The 22587-nt window shown below is 44.8% G+C and overlaps 2 protein-coding genes across 3 annotated transcripts in view; one reads left to right on the top strand and one right to left on the bottom strand.

The window, feature by feature from the left end:
- Positions 1-29: 29 nt before the first annotated feature.
- Positions 30-17584, bottom strand: MEIOC (meiosis specific with coiled-coil domain). Its single transcript, XM_031601049.2, is given in 9 exon segments — positions 30-1457; positions 1460-1618; positions 4899-5079; positions 8716-8850; positions 9965-11768; positions 13125-13229; positions 13343-13500; positions 15062-15184; positions 17463-17584. Coding segments are annotated over 9 exon segments (2757 nt in total). The 5' UTR covers positions 17469-17584; the 3' UTR covers positions 30-1371.
- A 3860-nt stretch (positions 17585-21444) lies between these two features.
- Positions 21445-22587, top strand: part of NSF (N-ethylmaleimide sensitive factor, vesicle fusing ATPase) — a 56228-nt gene continuing 55085 nt past the window's right edge. The window contains exon 1 of one of the 2 annotated variants that reach the window (XM_031601056.2): positions 21445-21663. In XM_031601056.2, coding sequence (XP_031456916.1) covers positions 21652-21663 — 12 coding nt within the window. In that variant the 5' untranslated portion in view covers positions 21445-21651. The other variant, XM_090125312.1, reaches the window with a different exon arrangement.

Below are 22587 nucleotides of genomic sequence, written 5' to 3'. Positions count from 1 at the left end.
AACTGAGACATGAAGGAAAACAGAACAAATTTTCTTCAACGAAAGCTAATTTATTTCTTACCAGACAGACTAAATTCCATTTGTTTTTAAACACCAACATGTCCTAGTTAACAAATCTTAATGCAGTGACTTGTGGTATGAAATGTGCTTTGTCCTCCTGCCCCCATAAATTCACTCTGGCAGTACTTCTGGCCATACCAGTGATCAAAGTGGTTACTTTCTCCTGCATTCTCACTCAGTGTTTCTCTCATAATCCCTAATGACAATTTATGTGGTGTGATTCCACCTCGTACATAGCAGGATTTCCACAAGTAGGAAGAACACAGACTATGTTTCAAATATCAGTGCATCTAGGCAAGGAAAACTGAATAAGCTTAATCCACACGTTATAAACGCGATGCTGGAAGTGCTAAAACCCCTTATCTCCTAAGTCACATAATACCAACACTTTCTATCAATAAGTTATTTATACTCAGTACAGAGATTGAGATAAGATGTGCAGATAAGCACCAAGTGTTAAGAGCTGTCAAAAACACAGATGTAAACTAATATATCTAAAATAGGACAATCAAATCACAAACCAAACTAGTGAAAGAGTAACTTTAAAAAAAAAAAAACAAGTTTCAGAACATTGTGATGCCTACCCTCCATTCAAAGTTTTCAAGTGAAGGCATTAAAAACAATACTCATTATTTCAGCTGCTGTACAGCTTTTTTAGAGGTTAATACTGTGTGCATGTCACATTTTGATTATGTTTAGGTACTTTAAAACAGGTTCTTTCTTTTCCTGAGGGCATGCCCAAATGATTTGAATACATTTACTTAATTGCAAGAGCAATTTTATCATCATTTAATTTAGTAGAATCTGGTGCATTTCCTTTCACGTGGATTCTAAAATCTCAAATTCATAAATACTAATATGTTAAATATTTAATTTTACATGAATATTGAGTACTTTTAGCATTCTTCCTCCTGTTTACAGGTATTGGTTTGATAAAGAAAACACTTTTATGTCACAATCTCGTCTGAAACCACCTGGACACCACAGTAGACTACAATCTTTAAGACTCGTTATTTTAAAACCCCTTTTCTAAAACAAAACTAAACAAACTTAACAGAAGAATTCTACACCAAGGCTCACTTGCAGACGTCAAATAACGTCTTGGGTGTTCGTTGTTTAATTAGTGCGATTACTTAACATTCATCAGTTAGGCTTCACAATATTATGGTCCTGCCTGTAATTTCAGCAGTTTAAGGAGAAACTGAGAGCCCTTTATGAAAATTCAACCTCTCCTCAAGATACAGCTTTAAATACGAGTATCAGTAGTTTGAACTTTACAAATAATTAGAAAGAATAAACATCATCACCTCTTCATATGCGCACACTGCTACGTTTTCCTTTGCACGTGGTTTCTGCCATCTGATCCGGGCTGCCACAGCCGTTCAGATTTTCGTACGCTTCTCTTCAGGCCGTGCCCTCTCCCGAAGAGCTTTTGCTGTGAGCAGCTGTCTAGCTGCAGGTTTTGGCAGGCTCACCTGCAGGGCACACCACAGACTCGTACGGACGTGACGCGTTGCTGCGCTCATCTCATTGATAGCCAACGCGAGAGCTAAAACATCTGCAAGGGAGAAAGGAGCTTTAATCTTTATTACACAGTTAATCACTGCTGCTGGTAAAAAAGCAGCATCTTTCAGACCTTTTTTAATCTGATTTTGTCTCTTCCTTTAAAAGGTCATAAGAGTTCCATCTGAGAAAGCAGTGTTTTTAGGCCTGAAGACAAGAAGGTGGGTATGTGGAACGTAGGTATTTGTTTTATTAAAAATCCTATTTTGCTCTCATCTAATGTCAGGAGCAACGAAAGCCTTACAGTCACCTCTGTGTTGGAAAATATTCTACAAACTCCCTCCCTGAGCTCATTGCTGGATGGATCTGAGCCCTTCAGATCTACAAACTGGATCTTCTGCCCATCTTGCCTAAGAAATTATTCTGGCAAAAGAGGTGAAGGAGTAGTTCATTTAGCACATTTTATTAGAGCGTACAAGACCACGTTCTGCAAAGATGTGACAAAACCACCATTTCAAGTAAAGAGAGCCAGAGGTGGTACAGTGGTACACTGATTCAACAGCTCAATGTATACAACAATCACTAAATGTGTGAATAATTACTGGATTTCAATTCCAGCCTCTGTGAGGAAACATTTAATACTCTCTTCTAGGCACCAGAATTTTCAGTCAGAACTTTATTTTATTGCAGGTTAACTCCACATTGCATGTTGGACTGCACAGAAAGGGCATGTGTACTTGCTTCCCCTGCCAAACATTTCCACGGGGACTGGAAAAAGTGGAAGACACTGACTTAAGACCTCCTTCCCCAAGCACTCAGGCTCAATAAGCACGACTGCAGTTTCCTTTTACTGCACAAAGCTGGCAACTACTTTCAACCAGCAGCCTTGGGTTCACTGTTCCAGGTGAACACGCACACTGCTCCTAGAGATATGAAGGGTACTCTAGAGATATGAAGGACAGAATTTCAAGGCCTAACTTCATTCCCTCATAATTTCCCTCTTCACCAGCTTGTCTGGCTCTCACTCAATGGCTGATTCCTGCAAAACCTGAGATCTCATTCTTTCCTTCTACAGAAACAGTGAGCACTGATTCCTCTTACAGTTACCAATGCTAAGCAGATGGAAGGAGTGATAGAGAAAGCTGATTTAGGTAACCAGGAAGAATAAGGGAGTAAGTCCATTGTGCAACACAAACATCAACTACCCAAAGAATTCTTCAAGGTAATATTTGTAATGATAATTCCGGAGAAATCAAGGGCAGAATGCAGAACAGGAGAATAGAATTGCCAACCTTTGAGCATTCAAGATTGTGCTTTTCACATCAAGCTCTGTGAAAGAATAGCCCATAGAAACAGTATCACCTCAATCATCTAGAAGAATCTAAGAAACAAGTGACACTCACAGAAATGCACATCTCAAAGCAGAAAGATATAGCTGGTATTTGGGTAACTACCAAGTTAGAAGAGAAAATCTCACCAAAATAAGGAGGAGTTGTTTTCAAGTCTTTGGATGCAGTATTCAAGAGCTGCAGACATTAAAGAGGTCTTTTCTGTCTTCAAAACATCATCTGTAACATCTAGATTATTTTGAGAGATCTTGAACATCTAATCTAAGGCAACAGAGGTATGGTTACAAATGGCTTCGAATGATGCATTGAAAGGCCTGACTATTGGTCTAGGTGACAGATGGCACTCGGGTAAAACCTCTTCCTCATCATCATGATTTCTTGCAGAACTTCCTTCATTAGCTGGTCAAAACCATTTACAAACAACAGCCAGATTTCATGTACAGTTCTGCAACTCCTGCATGTAGTAACAGAATCTTTCAGACTCACATTGCATAACACATGGGGCAGCCCAGATCTACCTGCTACCCAGCAAAGCAAATCTGTGTCCAAACTAAAGAGAGGCAGCTAGGAGAAGATGAGGCCATGGTTCAAGTACAAGTTTTGTTTAAATCAGACCTCCTACAACACAGGACACAACAGTCAGATTCTGCTTTGTAAACAGTCAATATCCTATCAGATGGAATACAAGGGTGCTGTGTGAACAAGGTAGAGCTGAGGGAGACCCTTCCTCAAACAGAACAAAACTCACAAAACTCACATACTGAAAAGGAAGCTCTGGCAAAGAGAGGAGATGCACAGTTTGAGGCGTTTTCCTCAAAGCTCTCCCAAACACACAAGCAAAGGTAGTTGCTAAGTTGAGTATTCTAACATTTGAATGTCTCACCAGTTGCTACAACAGGCTGACACATCTCACAACCAGCCAGTATGGCAGAGGAGAAGCAGATGTAGGAAGCACAGCCCGTCTGGTTCAATTACCAGATCCTGTTGTGCAAGGCCATCTCCTCTTCTCTCCCTAGAGGAGCTGGGCCAGTGAACAGGTCTGAAAACCATGACAGAAAGGTGGTAGTTTTCTTGTCTACTCAGTTCCAAAGAGCTCACTGACCTGGTTAAGGTGTAGCACTAAAGCCAATGCCAATTATTTTTGTGGGCTTAAAGACCAAAAATGTCACATGACCTTCAAGATAAAGAGAAACAAAAATGACTGAAGAAGTGAAAAGGAAAATTGTTAGACTGTATCTTTTGAAGTAATCTTGAGAATTGTACAACTGCATGATGGGAAACACAAAAGGCACAAAATAATAACATCTCACTCAGTTTTGGGAAGAGAGGCAGGAAATGAACAGAGCAATATCAGAATTGTACCAAAGCTTCCAGCATAAAGCCATGGAGCAGAGCATCACAGGTGGCAGGGCTTTACTCTTACTCACATCTGAGGAGCAAAAGAGGAAAAAACCTGCCATTCTGCCTGTGCACTACTGAGAGGTTAAGCTGAACATTCTGCATATTTTTGATACCATTAAGAATAAAGCCATTCTGTACAGTACATCTTTGCATATCTATCCAAAACATTACTTTTTTTCTTTTTTTTCTGGTCAGTCTTCAATAGAAATGCTTAAAAAGTGCATTCATAACTTAAGGACACATTGGTTACTCTTCACAGGTTCAACATCAAGATACAGACAGAGCTACAGAGGTAATGGTTACAGCATTATAAGGGACAGAGAGAACGAGGCAACAGTTTAAAATCATCTCCAATGACAAGCTGCATTACATAATTAATTGAATAAACACAATCAAAACTGATTTAACTCGTCTCATCACCTAGAAAAGATGGTGTGCTTCTCTCAGAGCTGAAAAATAACTTCAGATTATAATTTGTTGTAAAACAAAATGAAACTGTAGCATCAAAACTCAGGCATTTTAACACAGACTTGCAATACATGTAGAATTTCAGCTACTTTATTAAGTATGTCAGCACAGTAATACCTCTGTCATCTTGGCACCTGGGAGCTCCTTGCTTTGGTCGATGGGAAGCATTTACAATCTCATATTTTCTACGCGTCTGCACAACATGAATCACCTCCAGATGTTTATCAAGAGCAGTAGAAATGTTGACATGAAGGGGAGAACTGCGAAGGCGCTCCATTTTTCCCAGTAAAGTTACAACCTAATGAATTATTTGACATGTTACAAGAGTTCAAGCTGTACTCATCTACATTTCCATGTACTCATCTACATTTCCATGAAAAGCAAGCAGATTAGGAAGAAAAGATTAACTGTAACCATTGTTTTGTTTTGAGAGTTGTTCATAAAGTTATAGGTGAAGTAGTTAAAATTCTTACCTGCAATTTTTCTTCTCCAAAAACAAAGCTGTAAAATATCTAGGCATGTACAGAATAGCAAAATGCACAATAACAACATCAAGACACCCAGCTTACCTGTTAATAATGGATATTACAACTCTGGGACAACTTCATAACAGGTGCTTTCCCTGACAACATTCTAAACCAAAATTACTGTTGCTGATATTCCATCAGCACTGCTGCAGCTACCTGGGTGAGAACGAATCCCACAGAGACTGCCCAGTTTTCACCGAGGTGATTTCCTTGTGCCAGTGCAAAGCCAACATCAGCATGGGAGAGCAGCTTAGACTGCCAAAAGCTGCTATAACTACACCCATAGGCTGACTTTCAGGATAGATATTAAGTACAAGCACTCAAAAATCACTGTTTTCTTCAGACAAATAGAAATCCGCACTTTTGCTGCCTTGTTTATCTTACAACAGTTACATTACTAAGAATTTTCCTTTGGTGAGTGATTCCTCAGCTGTGGCTCATAGAGCTCTGGAGAACCTGGCTCCTTGTCTGCAGATACAGAACACAGAATTCCCAAACTGTAATGTTTATTGGACAATGGCTACGCTTGATGACCTATGAGGAAACCTGGTGAATAATAAATTAAAAAACAAACAAACAAACAGGGGCTGGGAGCACAGTGCAAACCAAGTTCTTGATGCTTCCTTACAACAGAAGGACAAGGCTTTCCCAAGAAAAGGAGAAATGCTCAGTTTATCTAACAACAGACTGGGAAACAGAAGCATGTGAGGCAGGACATTTTGTCCAACCCGCCTCAAGTATCCTCAGAGCAGGCTATTGGCCAAGAGAGTTGTTTTGGCAGTAGCACACACAGCAGCAAGGCAGCCTGCTCCTTGACACTGGGCTTTGCAGAGCATTCAGGAAGAGCAAGCTGCTGCTGACAAAATAGTCCTGCCTCCTCTTACATTTTGTGAAAGCCTGGAAAAAACTGCAGGCATTAATAAATTATACAAGTTTCTGTGGCAGCAGCAACCAGACCAGTAAACTCAAAAAGTAACAATCCACATTTATAAAGTACAAAATAATAACAAAAAAATTGAAAGAAGCAGGGTGAATTTCATATAAACAACTGAGGAATCAGTCACTGGGAGAGGAAAGAAAAGTTGCTAAAATTGTTTGGAAATCACTAGCATGGCTTCTGAAGGACAAATTTTAAGGCACAGCAGGATTATGTAAGCAAGTAAAATGAAGTAAGATGAACCTGACAGTCATCTTAAAGTTGTTGATGGTTGGACTTGATAATCCTTGAAGGCCGTTTTTGTATTAAGTTCGGTGCTACAGTGACATCAGAAGAAGTTAGGTTCTCCAAGATCTGGTTTTCAGGTATCATGACCACACCTAATGGGATCCACTGCAGCAAGTCAAATGCCTGCACTCTTTATAACAAGCCAGAGAGAACCAACAGGTATGTAAAAATCAAAATCCACAAGAGTCAAAGCTGGGCTGCCCTGGAACCCAAGGAGAACCACTAAAGGCTCAAATGCTCAACTTCCCACTTCCTCCCTTTTGACTGCCACAGGGCTTGCTCAGTCACTCAGACCCCTCAGTGGGAATAGCAGGAAGCCAGCAGCTTCCCCTATGGTTCAGGGGAAGAACATACTAGTGAATAAGTTTCAGATCCAGCTTTGATGATTGTTTATCATTCAGTGATGTGTGTCCATCAGGGCCTATTGTGTTTTACTTATGAAAACTTTAATGGGTGAGACTGAACATCCAGCCTCAGCACATTCTGCAGTGGCATTCTCCAGTTACAACGGAGCTGGAGATTTACCAGGCACAAAGGAGATGAGAGTCTGTACAGGGTAGATCTTAGTTTAAGTGCTTTTAATAGCTACTGACTGGCACAGTGAAGGAAGCTATTGTCTCTTCTTCAGCTACATTTTGTTCTGGAAGTAAGAGCAACTGTAAATGGGAGTCTCAAATGAGAAATGAAAAATATGCCTGTGAGCACCAAGAGGGTTTTAACTAGATGCTCTGCACTACCAAGAGTTAATCCCACATCCAGCCAGTTCAGCTTTCACTCAAGCCTTTGTACTAGTTTTTCTCCTTGGCTGTCACTGCACTTTTTGATGCTACAAGTCTAGGTTCAACTGCCTACTGTGCTTTTGAGCATCCTTGAAACTACTTTTCAGCTGCTATCTAATAGGCATTTGAGGTTCTTTATTCTGAAGTTTGGTTCTTCACATAGCTAGACAAGATTAAGTCCTCCTTTAAGCACAGTCTTAACAAGGAGGACAGGCATGTCATCTGAAATTAAAGAGGTAATTCTCTTACACTGTTCTTCCAAAGTTCATGAAACAGTAATTGGAAAATGGTACACTAAGACTTCAGCCTATCAATACATTTTCACTAGACTCTCTACTCAGTTGTAGGAAGAAAAGCAGGCAGCTGCAGAAGACTGATCCCAGCAGGCAGTAAGCCAACGTGGCTCCATGGCTTATTTCACCTACGTACGAGATCGGTAAGAAAGACTGAGCCTTAGCACTGCTGCCTTGGAGGTTGAGCTCTGTCTGCAGCATCGGTTCCTCCAAGAACCAGCATCTTTCAGAACAGCAGCCACTGCCTTTCAGCCTCCTGCAGGGACAGGCTCCAGCACCTCTGCTGTTCAGCCCACATTTCTCTTCCTTCTGCAGCACAGGCAGCCTGGCTTTGGTCTCCCAGCCCCAGAAGCAAGCCCACCAATATCTGTGGCAGCACAGATCAGCTCTGCTTGCATTCACCTCCTCCCTCCTCTCCCTTGCAGGATTCTGCACAGGCTGCTGCTTTGCAAAGCAGCACGATGCTGCACACTGGCACCATCATTTGGCCACAAAGCCACACGCAGCCCAAAAGGCACAAGTCTTACAGCTTATGCCTGTTTGGCTTAAAAAAAGCAAATTAACAATGCAGACACTCAAGCTGAAGTTGCATAAAATACACATTCCTCACTAACAAATACAGCTCTGCTATGCAAATATGCATCATAATGTCTTAAAAGCATTAATAAGTATGTTTGTTTCTTTCTCCTCCCCCACAAGTGCTCCCTCTAATATAGTGTCTGCAAAGCTGTAATGAACATTTCTCTGCTGAGCAGGGACACAAGAGGTGCTCAACACAGAACAGCTCAGAATGCAGGGATATCTTAAAGCTGTGCAAGGAATTTGGCTAGATGGTTGGTTTCTGGCATTGCATGTACACCTCTGTACTAGGAAACACTGTCCTGGCATGTACATTTGTAAATGTGAGCCTGAGATACTCAGGGTTCCCTGCTAAGACCTGGGGTGAATCTGGAGCTGTAAAGATTCCAGCAGGTACTGCTGAAATGTTTCCTTCCACAGCCCTGAAGAACAAAACTATCTGGAGAAAAGCTGCTCTGACAAACTTATATATCTTCTACTGTACTCTGTGCAATAAATTCAACAGATTTTTACAATCTTTTTACAACTCACTCTGGCTTGTTCACGTAGCTGATCCACAATTAAGCGATCAACTCTTGATGAGTTTGATGTCAGCCTTGGAACTGGAGCGTTGTTATTACTGGAAACGCTTTTCCCTGGGTAACTCTTAGCAAGAGCTGATTCAGTCTGTAGGAAAACAAAAAGAACATTTCCTTCAGAACATCAGTTGCGAGGCGTGCTTTATTTCAGGTGCAAGAAGATATACAGTTTTTTCCCCTTAGGGTTTTGAATTTTTTAAGTAGATAATGTGATTTTAGTTCCCATGTACATCTCAACTCTTCCTCTTTTGCCTTCTACATCTACGTACAGACATCAATCTCCCCTTCTCAAGTTGAGCCCTGCATCCCTCTAACCACTGTATCCAAAGCAATGACTGGCTTTTGTCAGGCAGTGCTCTGGCAAAAATTTGTTACATCTCAATTAAATTTCTTCCCTGGACTGACACAACAGCTTCCACAAAGACAACAAGCAGAGGGCCAGCTGCCACTATCCCCTGGTAACACTCGATTAAGGTTCCTTCACACAAAATAGTGGTTCCAGATCATTTCTGAGTCTCCATACCACCTAAACTGGTGAAGTCAAGACACATTTTACACATAACAATGGAAACCTGAGGCACTCACTTATGCTAATTAACAAAAAGGGCAATTGGTTTAAACATGGAAACTGCTTCATACAGAGTTGTCTGAAGCTTTTTCTTTTACGTGTTTTGATATTATTATATTTCTTCAGCTTGTTTCTGGGGGAAAAAAAAGGAGCCTGTTGCAGTACATATTAGGCTTTAAACTTCAGGCAAACTGGAGGTGAGAAGGAGAACCCTTTGAGAGAACTAGAGTAGAAGGCATTACTTTAATTCTTCAAGGGACTGAAGTTAAGTCCTAATTTGAAATATAATTAATGGATTTGTTTTGAAAGTTTCCAGATACATTTTTCCTTGTACTGCAATGTAATTACTATTTTTTAGTCACACAATATACCCTTCATCAGGCCCCAGTGCAGAGGCTGAAAACATCACTGAATTTTGGTGTAAGCACAACATTCACTATGCTCCAAATCAGGATATCAACCTACAACAAAACTTCTGTTTTCAGTCTCAAATACATGGGGAAATGCACTCTTCTCTCTCAAATCCCATTATTTCAACTCTTACTAGTGAAAGTTACCCACGTTCTCTAACTGGTCTCACACACCTTTGAGCATGATCAGATCTGTGACATGGAATATTAAGAAATATTTTTACCTCCTTTCTTTCTTTCTCCAAAGCTCTGCACTGTTCATAACACTCTTCTAGTTTAACACGGAGTTCCCTGGCAGTCCCACTGTGCATTTTAACTTGCTTTTGATATCCCAGCGCTGCTACATCACACATCAAATCATTAACATAAGGATAGAAGCAATTTAAGCTCTCACTGGAGAACATGTTGTAAGATTCCATCAGAGGGACAACCAGACGGCCAAAGGGACGAGCTGATCTCGAGGGGATTGCAGCTGAACCAAGCTGATGGTTATGCTTCCAGTCACCCATCACACAGCTGTTGGCAAAGCCTGATGCCTGTACATGAGTTGTGTGATTGACAGCATTATTACCTCCATTTCCCTGCCTGAGATTGAGCTGACCCTGAGATTCCACCGAATCCTGGTACAACCTGTCTGCGTGTTTTTGTCCTTCTATATCATAATGCCCACTCTGTGGCTTCAACTGGAAACAGTGCTTGTTCAGATTTTCAATGGTCCCAAATTGCTGAGCTGAGCTGCCTCTATCTGGTTGCATTAATTTCTTGTCACTTAAAAACTCGATGAGATTTTCTTCTCCAGTCTTTGCCAGTGTTTCCATAAGAGCAGCTGACTGAGCTCGTTCTGAAGTGTTATAACCAAAATCAAGACTTGAAAAAAACAAAGAATTATCTTGACAGTTCTTGTGAGATAAACTACTATTTAAAGGGACATTTGAAGATGATAACTGTAAGAAATCATTAGGGTGACTGGAATTTTTTTGTAAAGTAGATAAATGATTATTCAGTTTCACCATGCTTGGACTCTGAGGTGGGACAGCGGGTTTGGTTTGAAAGTTCATCCAAGCCTGCCTTACATTGGCACCTGCTGACAAGCTTGCTGAGTTTGGTAATAATGGAAGTGGTTTACAGTACTCAGGATTCTGAAGATCAGACTTGGAAAACTGTGGCTTATCCACACCATTTGCACAGTCACTATTCCCTGGACAAGCTGTAAGAGAATTTAGTCCATATTCAAGTTTTTGCCCCAGATCACTGCAGAACGGAGGCTCATTTGCAAATTGCTTTTCTGATAGGAGTCCTGCAGCCTTGGTGAATGTAAAGTTTTGCTGATCTGGAATTGTTTCTATTTTTCTCTGAGTACCTGATTTGAATTGAAATAATTTAGTATAGGGTTCTACATCCAGAGATGATGCTTCAGTCATTTCACTTACTATTTTTTTACTTTCTTGGAAGCTACAATTGATGCTCTTGGTAGGCTTTGCTTTGGTAAAATGAGAATATTCAGCATATCTACCATAATCAGCATTTTCATTGCATCTGTGAAACTGTGAGAGTGTTTCTGCCTGCTTTTGTTGCAGCTGTGCATCTGCTTCTTTGGGACATGCATTCTCTCTTCTGTAGGAGTAAGCATCAGCTCCTGAGTCCTTGATTACTTCCAAATAACCAGCAGGAGGTGTGAAGGTGTTTTTCACACATGGATAGTTCTGACACACAGGTGTTGTCTTAATATTCTCATTAGCCTGCATGTTGCAACAGTTGGCACGATCACTCCTAGAAGTGCACAAACATTGCTCCTCGAGGTCTGTAGCAGGAAATCCGTGATAACATTCCTCTACTTTTTGCTGTGGTGCAAGATTACCACTTTGCAAGTACTGTTTTTCAGCAGCAGATGTTGATTCACTACTATAAAAACTCTGCTGGGAAACAGCTGCAGCAACTGGTCTTCTAGTTTCTGACAACAAGTACTGGTGGTCTGTGATCCTCGTAGCATTCATGGACCACACTGACTTTAAGTTGGAAGAGCAACTCCTTGACAAAAACAAGAAGTACACATTAGTGTTAGATTCAATCTGCAGTGCTCTTCCATTCCCAAATGGGGAAAGAAGTCTTAAAACCCAGTTCACTCCCAACCATTTCTCTTCACTGTGGAAAGAATCACTTACTTTAAACATTATCTACTATTGTCACCTGTTCATCTTCCTATCTCTATCTGTTATAACTTGACTAGAAAGCTGATTCTGGTTTGCCTGAACCAACTGATACACATACAATGCCTTTAAGCTGCAGGTGGTGTCTACGTACCAAATGACGTTCACTCAGTCCTACCAAAGGATTTACCATCATCTCCATATTTGTGATAGAATAGAAGATTAAGACCATCACGACTTAAACTCCCCATAACCCTTCACAGCCATGTCCAAGTTCTCTCTACAAAATGCTTCTGTGCTTCACATTGTTTATTGTTTTAGAATCACCTGCATTTTACACTGGCTTACACTGCTTCCTGCATTTAAATCAACTCACTAAAAACAGGCATGTCCTTTCCTTCTACTAATTACTATGGATTAAGAATAGAACAATCATTACGCAATCAGACCAAGTGAAAAAGTGGAACTGTAGCTGGAAAACATTGCAGCCCAGATTGAGTTTCTGTTTTCAGCACTGTCAAATCTAAACTATCTAAAGCAAAGGAATTAGTAAATCCTTCTTTTGATCAAGACTGACTTTTAGAGCCTCACTTTGGCCACGTTAGCCAGCACATATACAAAAACCAGAACTGTCTGGGGAAGACAAAGGGTGAGTGGCTTGTGAACCACAAGAACTGGGCTCCCTTCCTTATCTAAGAGAACTAGAAGAGTCAGATTCAGGCTATCTAATGGTTCATTTCAGCACTAGAACATAGGAATAATAAATCTGACATTTTGATCTGCAAGTACTACTTAGGTAGCACAAACATCAAGGAATACTCATTCTTCATAGGACTCTTCCCTCGTGTCAATTCAGGAGAGCGCAAAGGAACAAGAGGACTTTTGTGCATTTCTTCTGTGAATTGAAATTAAAAAAGGAACATCAAGTCTGAACGCAATCATGATACTGAAGATACTGATCTACCTGAATACGGCTCTTCCAGACGGCTTATAGATTTATTTCAAAACTTTCAATTAAAAAAAAAAAACAACACTGTAAATACCAGAAAACCAGAAGCTACCATGGTACCGTCACAAGTAAAACATCAGAGTAGGGTGGAGGAAAGGAAACTGCAGAGGAGAAGGACTTGCTAACAGGAGATGTGAAAGTGAATAAGAGAATACAGACTGAGCTCAGCGAGGGCAATTTTTGTCAGCAATAAGAATACCAGAAGTGCTTGCATGACGGCATACTCACCCCTCAGCACAGTATGGCTGTGATTTATCCTGTTCTTCCAAGATGTTAGACACAAGCTCATATAAATCTGCTTCACTGCCATAATCATTCCTTTCAGTTTGAACTCTGAAAACAAATTGCATCCTGGTTGGTTCATTTAAAACAGTTCATTAAGTTAAACAAACAAACAAATCACCTAATCCTTCAACACGAATGATCACCCAGTCAAAACTGACTACCTGGATTTCACATTCATCTGAGGAGCAGCAGACTGCTTGTTGTCATCTCCACACACAGACCACGGTGTGTACAAAAGGGAAGAGTCCACAGGTGCAGAGTATTCTGGTGTTGAGAGGGAAGAGCTGTAGGTCTGAGGTGGGTCTACATTTTCTTCATTCTGCATTTTATACACAATAAAAACATTGATTTCAATATGAAATAATATAAATTGTAATATTAAATTGTCATTTCTTTATTCTGCAAGGTTCTAAATGACTTCACCCGTGGAACAACCGGCTCACCAGAAACAAGCACACCACATATTTTGGGCATAGTGTCACAGGGAACTTCTGCTGACTACTCAGGGTGTATTCCTGAAGGCACTGGGGAAGGGTTTTCATTTCAGACTTCTACCTGTGCAAAAAAGCTATACCTACGAAATGCAAAATGAAAAGATTTAATGATTTTCCTATCACAGTGTTTATGACTGTCAGACTAAGCAGCTCCTGCTCAGCTGCTTTACATAAATGTTTGGACAATACCTCTGTGCCTCAAGACCATCTGTTGGGACACTAAAGCTCCTCTTTCTCAGTTTCCTTAACAATAGTAATTTCTTTCTCACTTTGCTACAAATGTTGATGCTAACAGAAGAACAAAACATACTGAAACACTATCTTCCTCATCACCACATTCTCCTACATCTCTCAAATATGTAGCACTCCACACTGAGTCTTTAAATACTTCTTTAATAAATTCTAATCTCCTCCCTCCCTCCTCATGTCTTTTGTGGGTGTTTTTAATTTTAAACTCAACTCTCAGTCACAACCTCTTGGTTTTGCTGCCATGACTCTTTACTCTTTACTTCCCCCAACTTTTCACTATTCTTGCTCTTCACATAGGCACCTCCAACTGTTACATTCTTCAGTTACTCTTTTCCCAGGTCAGCTCAGTACAGGTAACTTCTATGACTACACTTTCTCTACACACCTCCCTTTATTCTAAACCCATTTCCTTCTGCTTGCCCTAATTACTTCCATGTTTCAGTATGCCAACAGTTAACTCCTTCATGATGTATTCAGCTAAATCTAGCACATCTGGAGCTAGAGCACTAATTTCTCCTCTCCCCTCATTTGCTCATGCTCCCTCTCACCTATTTACCAGCTTTCTACATAAACATCTATCTTCTGTCACTCTTTCTCATAAATGTGAGAAGGTCAATGGACTCATCTACTCTTTCCTTCTTTCCATTGCTGTCAGCCCCCTTTCTGCTGGGATGTTCAGTCACTGGACTGAGAAAAAGCACAAAATGAACAAAGCAGAAGGCTTATCTGAAATTCCTGCACTACAGAGGTTACCAGAAAGAAGGAAAGATGGGGAGAAGGCCCTGCGTCATTCTGCAGCACTCCTCCAATTAAAATCTCTCTCATGGGGGAGTTCTCTTGAAATTTTGAGTACAGCAGCGATGACAGAAAACTTCAAAATCTATCACAACACAGCAGATGGTATTGGGCAAAAAATTACAACAGAGAAAACAAAAGGTGAAATACACAACAGGTGAACAGCCTTAATTGTGACTACATTTAAGTTCCTGTCTTTTCTGATGAACCTTACACTTATAAGTTACAGCATTTGATTTATACATTATCAGCAACAAAATTAGAAATCTTTTTGACCACTTGGTTTACAAACACCCCAAACGCTTACAAAGATATACAAATTTTATATATAACCAACTGAACCTGTGGTTTGTAGCAGCCATGTGAGCCAGACTCTGCCATCACACTGCTGAACACATCTGCCAGCCTGCTGCCAGCCTCTGCACTGCTCCAACAGCAGCTGCTTCCTCTGCACACAACTTTAGGCTACAAAAGATGAGGGGGAAAAAGTGGTAAAAGGACATAATTATACATAAACCTGAAGTGTAGATCTCATTGGTATAAGGAACTTATTTAACTAACTTACCTGTGGATTCTTCCCCCTAAGAAACACCCTTCTCCCCATCATCTACCTGGATGTGCTCAGAAATAATTACCAAGTGGGAAAAGGCAATGAAAACAAAGCAAGAGCTTTGGTTTTTCTTCCCCTTTTCAGAATGCTGAGGCACACAACATAATTAAAATAAAATCAACTAGCTAAAAAAAAAAAAAAAACCAACAACAAAAAAACAAAAACAGCTGAGAAATAAAGCAGTGATATTACTTGTGTAATATTTAAAAGATAACTGTAGCACCTACAGTTACTTAAGTAAGAAAAACCTTTCAACTTCACCAAGTCCAACCACCTGCCTGACCCACCAACCCCATCGCTACACCACATCCCAAAAAGCACCAGGGCTGCAGGCTCCACTTCCTCCTTAGGCAGCCCCTTCAGTGCAGGACCACATACTCCACGAAGAAATCCTTCCTAACACCCAACCTCAACGTCCCCTCGCGCAGCCTGACACCATCTCTGTGCATCCCATCCAGACCAAGGGATGGAACACCTCCCTGTGAGGATAGGCAGAGAGCTGGGGCTGTGCAGCCCAGAGAAGAGAAGGGTCTGGGGAGAGCTGAGAGCGGCCTGTCAGTATCTAAAGGGGAGCTATGAGAAAGAAGGGCACATACTCTCTAGCAGGGTCAGTTGTGATAGGACAAGAGGAAACGGTTTCAAACTAAAAGAGGGCAAATTTAGATTAGATACAGAATCACAGAATGGCCTGGGTTGAAAAGGACCACAATCACCATCTAGTTTCAACCCCCTGCTATATGCAGGTCGCCAACCAGCAGACCAGGCTGCCCAGAGCCACATCCAACCTGGCCTTGAACGCCTCCAGGGATGAGGCATCCACAGCCTCCTTGGGCAACCTGTTCCAGTGCCTCACCACTCTCTGGCTGAAAAACTTCCTCCTCATATCCAACCTAAACCTCCCCTGTCTCAGTTTGAAACCATTCCCCCTTGTCCTATCACTATCCACCCTCATAAACAGCTGCTCCCCCACATGTTTATACGAACCCTTCAAGTACTGGAAGGCCACAGTGAGGTCTCCCCAGAGCCTTCTCTTCTCCAAGCTAAACAAGCCCAGTTCCCTCAACCTTTCCTCACAGGAGAGTTGCTCCTGCCCTCTGATCATCTTAGTGCCCTCCTCTGGATCCCCTCCAAGAGCTCCACGTCCTTCCTGTGCTGAGGGCCCCAGGCCTGGATGCAGTGCTGCAGATGGAGCCTCACAAGAGCTGAGTAGATGAGGACAATCACCTCCCTGTCCCTGGTGGCCACCCCTTTTTCATAATACACAAGGAAAAAGGTTTTTATGGTAAGGGTGGCAAGGATCTGGCACAGAAAGGTGGTGGACAACCCATCCCTGGAAACACTCAAGGTCAGGCTAGATGGGCTCTGAGCACTGACGGTGTCCCAGCTCACTGCAGGGCAGCCGGACCAGATGGCCTTTTAGCAACCCTTCAATTCAGATGATCCTATGACTCTAATCTACGATCCAACGCTTCCAGATCCCTCAGGAGCCCAACACCCCCCACCCTGCATCCTTTCAGGCAGTTGTAGAGAGCAGTACATTCTCCTCTCGGCCTTTTCTCCAGCCCAAACAGCCTCAGTTCCCTCAGCTCCTCGTAGTTCTTCATCGCCTTTTCCACTCTGAAATCATTATTAAACTCAGAACGCCCAGTTCCACAGCTCTGACACCATTCTGAACCAGCCCTCCTCCAAGCAGCCGTCCATCTGTATCTCCACACGATGACAACGTGGCCAACAGGACAATCTCCCCACTTACCAGCACTTATACTGGTATTCTCAGACACACATTACAAGCACGCACAGGAAATTAGGGTGAAAAACAGCTGTTTTTTATACAAATTATGCCACGTTATGCAGTTGTATGGCTTTTCATCTCAAAACAGCAAATAATGAGTAAACACACCAGCAGCAAGAGCCTCGGCCGGCTGTGACCCCCTGCCTCCACACGCAGCCCTTTTCCCACACGGAACCTCAGGCAACTCCCCTGACAGAGACACAGAGACACAGCTCCGCTGGGTGACCGGCAGCCTCAACCGGTCGATGACGTTCTAACAGCAACATTTCCGCAGACCCAACCGCTCCACCCCGCCTCGCAGCCCCCTCAGCCGCTCCCCAGCCCGGTGCGGTGCCCCTCACCTCCATGCTGCCCGCAGACCGCGGCTCACACAGCGCTGCCACCGCCCGCTCTCTTCCCCCCGCGCCGCCCCAACAGCTCTGAGGCGCCGTTACCTCAGAGAGGAGCAACCGCCCGCCCCGCCCCGCGCGCGCAGCGGGATTGGCCGGCTCCTCAGCGAGCCGACCAATGAGAAGCCGACGTACTCCTCACACCTCCCCGCGCCACGTGACCGCCTTTCTTTTCCACGCGGCTCAACGGACGCCGTCGCCGGTCACATGGTAACTGCGCTTTATTTCTATTGGCCTTCGTCCGCCAAGGTGTGGCCAATGAGAAATTACGCTGACACTCAGCCCGCCCTCATCGGCTGGAAAACAGCCAATCAGCAAGCGCGCGGCCGTTGTTCGCCCGGAGATAGCGCCGCGTCTTCAGACGCCTCAGTGCGGCCTCGCGGCTCGGAGCGTGGGGGAGCGCTGCGCTCAGCCGCCTTGATTTATCAGTTCTGTGGGAGACCGGGCTACAAAATGGGGTTGGGTCTGAGGGCACGACTCTGAGGAGTGCTAAGGCCCCGCGGTGTGTTGGGCCCGGAGCAGAGGAAGCTGAGGGAAAAAAGCCTCATGGCGGCCGCAGCTCCTCACAGGGAGCGGAGGGCAGCGCTGAGCCGTGCTGGGCCGTGGGGCAAATGACAGTTCATAAAGCCACGGCTGGTTTAGTACAGCGCTGGGTGTGTGGGGGTCTCTCCACAAAGCACGCGTATCCCAGAGATAAATCACCTCGTTAGCTGACATAGGAACATCACAGAACTACAGAACGGCCAGGGTTGGAAGGGAGCTCAAGGATGATGAATCTCCAACCCCCTGCCATATACAGGGCCACCAACCTCCACATTTCATAGCAGCCCAGGGCCCCATCCAGCCTGGCCTTGAACACCTCCAGGGATGGATGGGGATTCACAGCCCCTCTGGGCAGCTGTTCCAGCACCTCACCGCTCTCGTAGCAAAGAACTTAACGTTCATACAGCATCCACAATCTTCCCACCTGTTTGTGCACCTCCAATCTAATGTTCCACCTGTGAGTCCTGCACAGTTTGCCCATAGGTGGTATTGATGTTGGGGTACAAACGTTGCTCTGACACCCACCTATACGTTGTTCTTTGGCACTTCTCTGCCTAATAGATGCTCTTTGGTGCTTCCCCACACAAAAGGACCAGTTCTCACCTCTCTGGAGCATCAAGGAGTCTATTTGAGTACTAACTAAATTAAGATTTTTGGCATCCTGTCTAGAGCTCCACGAGGCCCTGTTTAAGCCCTGCTGGGACACAGGACCAGGCGCAGCGTGCTTCTCTTTGGCCCTGAATCTGAAGAGAATTGCAGAATTGTAGGCGTTGGAAGGGATCCGTAGAATCATTCAGTCCACCCCCCCGTGCTGAAGCAAGTTGCCTGCAGTAGGTCACACAGGAGGGCATCCCATCCAGACATGTCTTGTATATCTCCAGAGAAGGAGACTGCACAGGATGCCTCTTTGGGCAGGCTGTTCCAGTGCTGTCACCCTCTCTGAGTAAAGAATGTCTTCCTTGTGTTAGTGTGTAAATTCCTGTGTTCCATTTCCTGCCCGTTGCCCCTTGTTCTATTGCTGCACGCCACCGAGAAGATTCCACCCTCATTAAGGGCCCACGCTCTACACACTGCACCCCAGGTTTCCCTTTGCCTTCTTGGGCACAAGGGCACGCTGCTGGCTCATGCTCAACCTCTGCCCACCAGAACCCTCAGGTTCTCCTCTGCAGAGCTCCTCTCCAGCAGCTCAGCCCCCCCACCTGTACTGATGCTTCAGCTGTTCCTCCCCAGGTTCAGGACTCTGCATTTCCTCTTGCTGAACCCCATCAGCTTCCTCTCTGCCCAGCCCTTCAGGTCCTGTTGAATGGCAGCACAGCCTTCTGGTGTTTCAACCACTCTTCCCAGCTTCGTATCGTGAGCAAACTTGCTGAGGGTGGGCAGAGTCTGACTCAGTAGGGTTTGTCTGCCAGCAGCTGGATTTTGCATGATTTACTTCGCATTTTGTGTCTTTGAGACTTCACATTCCCTATCAAGTCTATCAAAATGAGCTGCACACAATGAGGAACCATCTATCAGGAGCCATAAACACATTCAGTTTAGGTAGGAAGAGCTGTTGAAAATGAAGCCTGTCTGGCAGCCTGGTTGTCAGCCGGGTTCTTTGGTGTTACAGAACTGCAGTGTGGGTTGGGTGCGAGTTGCTGAATGGTCCATGGCAGGACTGCCTCTCTACAGATTGCAGAGGTCATATTTCTTGTGCTTGTTTCTGGAAGACTTTTTAAGGCCATAGGGCAGAGAGCTTTGGGAAGCTCAGAGCGGTGAGAAAACTTCCCCTAATTGTGCTGTTTGGGCAGAGTTCGGTGCTGGGGTGCAGAGCGTGGTACTGAACTTGTGCACAAAGCATCCTCCTGAGAGGACCTCCATCTTGCAGGAGCTCCTCGTGCCTTGCCACGTTACCACTGCATTACTACCTGTTCAAGGCAGTTAAATCAGTGTTAATATTTCATGATGTTGTTGAAGCCCTGCTCAGGAAGTTGATGTAACAGGTTGCTAATGCACCGCAGCTCGTGCCCAGAATTGATTTCCAGCCCGTTGAGGGCAGCTTTGGAGACAGTATCGAACCTCACTTTGGAGTCCAATCACTTGCTGCCTTCCTCCTTCAAAGCTAATTCAAGACAGGAGACCACAAGTGGGATTTCATTCTCCCGCAGAACGTTACACTGGGGGATGCGGCGCTTTTCATCTTCAGCGTGAGACAGGCTGCCCAATACCATCTATTCTGAAGAGCAAAGCGTTGCTTCAACCAAATCCCAGGAGGTGGACCCCATAAAAATCCACGTCCAGAAGTCTGGCTGCAAAGAGTCAGTGGGAGCAGACCACGGGGAAACGGGACCTGCATGGGCAGAATATGGCTGCATTCCAAGCAAAGGCTGAGCAATTGGTTTACGTGCCCCAAGGCCTCCCTACCAAAGGATGAGCTTAACTCCAGGGCTTGGCACGTGTTAGGAGACTGGGAGTGCAGCTCTGCGCTTTTAGATCTGCATAGACCTCTAATTTGTAGGCAAACCAAAGCATGATAAGATGCTATTAGCATAGTGTGTTTGAATAGGAAGTTTAACAAGGCTGAGGCAGGGTGTTGGGATGGGGCAGTCCCAGGTAGGAGTCCAGGCTGGAGGAGAATTCAATGAGGGCAGCCCTGCAGAGAAGGACTTAGGGGTTGTGGGTGCCTTGGGGACATTCATGGCCAGGTTGGATGGGGATCTGGGCAGCCTGGTTTGGTGGCTGTCAGCCCTGCATGTGGCATTGGGGTGGAACTGGGTGGTCTTTAGGGTCCTGTCCAACCTGAACCATTCTGCTATTCAGTGATTCTGTGATGTTATGGAGACATTGCTGAAGTCCAGATAGATGTCATCAGGGGCTCTTCCCTTGTCCGCTGGCACACACCATCAAAAAAAGCCCTTAAAAAGCGGGTCCTGAAGGATGGGTCCTGTGATACAGAGCTGTGTTGGGGCAGGTTGTAGGGTTCCCTGTGCTGGGATGTGGGGCAGGTTGTAGGGTTCCCTGTGCTGGGATGTGGGGCAGGTTGTAGGGTTCCCTGTGCTGGGATGTGGGGCAGGTTGTAGGGTTCCCTGTGCTGGGATGTGGTGCAGGTTGAAGGGTTCCCTGTGCTGGGATGTGGGGCAGGTTGTAGGGTTGCCTGTGCTGGGATGTGGGGCAGGTTGTAGGGCTGCTTGAGGTGGGTTTTGGGGTGGGTTTGTCGCTTTCCTGGCTGTTAAAGGAGACTTTGGGCTCTAAAATTCAGGCCTTGGCCCATAGAATGAAGTTTGTCCTGTCCGAGAACGCCATGGATGCCCAAGGGGAGGCTTTGCACCATAAGAATAATGCTTTGGGCCCTAAAATAAGACTTCAGGTGTGAAAAATTAGGCAGCAGGTAAGAAAACAGTGCCTTTGGTTCCCAAGTGCCCTGAAGACAAGGTTTTGGCGCTCAGTAACGGCGCTGTGGGCCATAAAACAGAACCGCCTGACCGCACGCTCAGCCCCGCACCGCACGCGGCCGAGGTCAGCCTCGAACCCGCAGCCTCTCTGTTCCCGTCCGTTCCGCCTCTTTCCGCGCATGCGCAGCACCGCCCCATGGCGCTGCGCTGCGGTGTGAGGCGACAAGATGGCGGGGCGGGTAAGTGAGGGGGGGAGTGGGGGGATGGTTGTTTCTCGTCCTCCTGCCCAGCTGTGGGATGCTTCGCCTCGTTACCTCCGGCTCTGTCCTCTCCCTTCTGCCCCTCGCTAGGCGTTGGGGTGAGATCTCGCAGCCTGAGGGGGAACCGAAGGGTGCTGTGGTGTCCCTTTGGTTGTGGGGAATGGAGATCTGGGGTCTGTGGGGTCCTAGACGAGTGCTGTAGGGTGCTGCGAGGTTCCTTCTGGGTTGTGGGGGATTTTAGGGTCCCCTAAGGGGGCTGTGGGAGCCCTTCTGCTCTGGGGTTGTGGGGCAGGATTTGGGGTTCTGTGAGATGGGATGTGGGGCAGTTTGTAGGGTTCTGTGAGATGGGGTATAGGGCAGTTTGTAGGGTTCCCTGAGATGGATGTGGGGTTTCCTGAAATGAGATATGGGGCAATGGGTTGGGTTCCCCTAGGTGGGATGTGGGGCAGGTTGTAGGGTTCCGTGAGATGGGGTATAGGGCAGTTCTGTAGGGTTCCCTGAGATGGATGTGGGGCAGGTCTATGGGGTTTCCTGAAATGAGATATGGGGCAGTTTGTAGTGTTCCCTGAGATGGGGTATAGGACAGTTCTTAGGGTTCCCTGAGATGGGATGTGGGGCAGTTTTAGGGTTCCCTGAGACCCTGCTGGGATATGGGGCAGACCTGTGGGGTTCCTGCTGGCTCCTCATCCTTGTGGGTACCGAGAGCACTGAATGTGGGTCCAGGTTATGTCGTATTAAAACACACCTTAAGGACTGTGCAGTGGTTTTATCGTGTACTTCCTAAAAAATAATTAAAAAAAAATCCTATTGGTGACTGCTTAGCTAAAATCAGCAAAAAGGCCTTAATGTGTAAAGGAACGTGGGATGGCAGCAGGAGAATGATGCAGAGGTCAGGTGAGCAAC

The sequence above is a fragment of the Phasianus colchicus genome, chromosome 26 (assembly GCF_987193195.1).
Source record: "Phasianus colchicus chromosome 26, bPhaCol1.hap1.1, whole genome shotgun sequence".
In the NCBI taxonomy this organism is placed as follows: domain Eukaryota; kingdom Metazoa; phylum Chordata; class Aves; order Galliformes; family Phasianidae; genus Phasianus; species Phasianus colchicus.
The sequence above is the reverse complement of the archived record's forward strand: the minus strand, read 5'-3'. Positions and strand labels throughout refer to the sequence as shown.